At 36.0% G+C, this 1,585-nt stretch overlaps 1 protein-coding gene across 1 annotated transcript in view; it reads left to right on the top strand.

The window, feature by feature from the left end:
• Window positions 1–1,122: 1,122 nt before the first annotated feature.
• The window catches only part of LOC119585403 (protein dopey-1 homolog), a 25,330-nt gene continuing 24,867 nt past the window's right edge, over window positions 1,123–1,585 (top strand). Inside the window, 1 exon segment of the mRNA XM_037934065.1 lies at window positions 1,123–1,515. Coding sequence (XP_037789993.1) covers window positions 1,448–1,515 — 68 coding nt within the window. The 5' untranslated portion in view covers window positions 1,123–1,447.

The raw sequence follows: 1,585 nt of genomic DNA, 5'->3' as shown, positions 1-1,585 counted from the left end.
GCAGTTGAATGCCTATTGTGTTAAGTGATATAACATGTAAAATGGTTAAAGGTATTATACATAATCCAGTGATTTTTTGTGACAGGAATGACTCTAGGCTCTAGAATAGTTTATTCTTTCACCGACGGTAGAGGATAAAAAATTGTCTTTGCATATTCTCTTGTCGTCTGCAAAAATGAATCACCTTAAAGGACTGTGTAATGTATTTTCATTCACATAAGATAAACTTTTATCCTAAAACAACATTTCCAAATTTTCTATATTTTGTACACTGAAGGTGAAATCTATGAAGATGTGGAAGCTTTGGTACTAGGCTGAACTCCAAACACCTTCATTTGATAATTAACCACAAACAACTACACTATGAAATACAGGTAAGTTTTGGCTACAAAGTGTTCATAGTCATGGATTGCTCTCCCTGAAATGTTATTTATTTCTAATTGACCCTCACAGTGGCAATAGAAGTAACTGCATGTGGTACCATAACATACAGAGAGCCATATTAACTCACTCATGTACATGGTACGAGTATGCATATCACTTATTTGGGTTATGTGGAGTTACATAACACAGCATGGCAGAAATAGTTTTCATTCAAACAAGTTCATATATTAACTGGTAATGAGAAATGTCAATCTGTTGAGTTAATTTGCCAATAAGCAATTTCTTGTGAGTTTGTGCATGTGGATGGCCCCCTACTGGCACTTTCTGCTCAGTAACCAGGCTGCTGAGAAGGCTTTGTCTCGCCATTGGGTAAACTACATGGTAATTATTTATAGTTACTGTGCTTAAGTGGGCTAATAAAACACAAACTAATCCCAACTATCCAGTTAGGAAATAACACTAGGAAGGACTAAAGGTTTCTTTTGGCAATAAGGTTTAAGACTATCCCTCAAAAGAAACAGAGGCTGAAAATCATTCATATGTTAGAATATGGAATATTGTTGATGATATATAAGCAAGAAAGATTAGTATGACGTGAGAACTCATGGTAATACAGATCCTCTCACATATAACATACTGAATTTGAGGTATATCTTATTTGTATAAATATGAAGTGAGTGTTTCATCAAGTATAATGATGATAAGAAACAGAATGCATGTAGTATTTGCCATCCTTTCTTGGCATTTTTTGTATTTTGCAATGGGCTATAGATGTTTTAACTTGTGTTGAAGCTTGTATCAAGAGAATGCGGTAAAGTAGCATGCCATTATGTAGCTATAACCATGGTGCATGAGCCAACTTACTAACCCCTCTCATGATGTTCTGCACGGAGGTATTGTGTATTTCCCATTTTGCCGTACCAGCAAACACTTCTAACCTGTTCTTCTGCTGTGGAAAGAACAGAACACACAGCATATATGCATGTTACCTTTTTCAGATTTGATCTGCTGTAATGTGAAAAGGTTTACGGACATTAAACACATTGTTTTCATGGAGTCTAAGATGAACCGAAGCTCAGTGCAGGAGGCCAAGCTGGTGCAGTGGGTTAATAAATATGTATTAACATCGTGGTAAGCTAGAAATACACAGCCAATGTGACCTTATGATTCCATGCGCTTTGTGATGATGATCAGTTCTGAA

This window comes from Penaeus monodon, chromosome 19, assembly GCF_015228065.2.
Source record: "Penaeus monodon isolate SGIC_2016 chromosome 19, NSTDA_Pmon_1, whole genome shotgun sequence".
In the NCBI taxonomy this organism is placed as follows: Eukaryota; Metazoa; Arthropoda; class Malacostraca; order Decapoda; family Penaeidae; genus Penaeus; species Penaeus monodon.
Note: the sequence above shows the minus strand (reverse complement) of the source record. Positions and strands in the feature narration are given on the sequence as shown.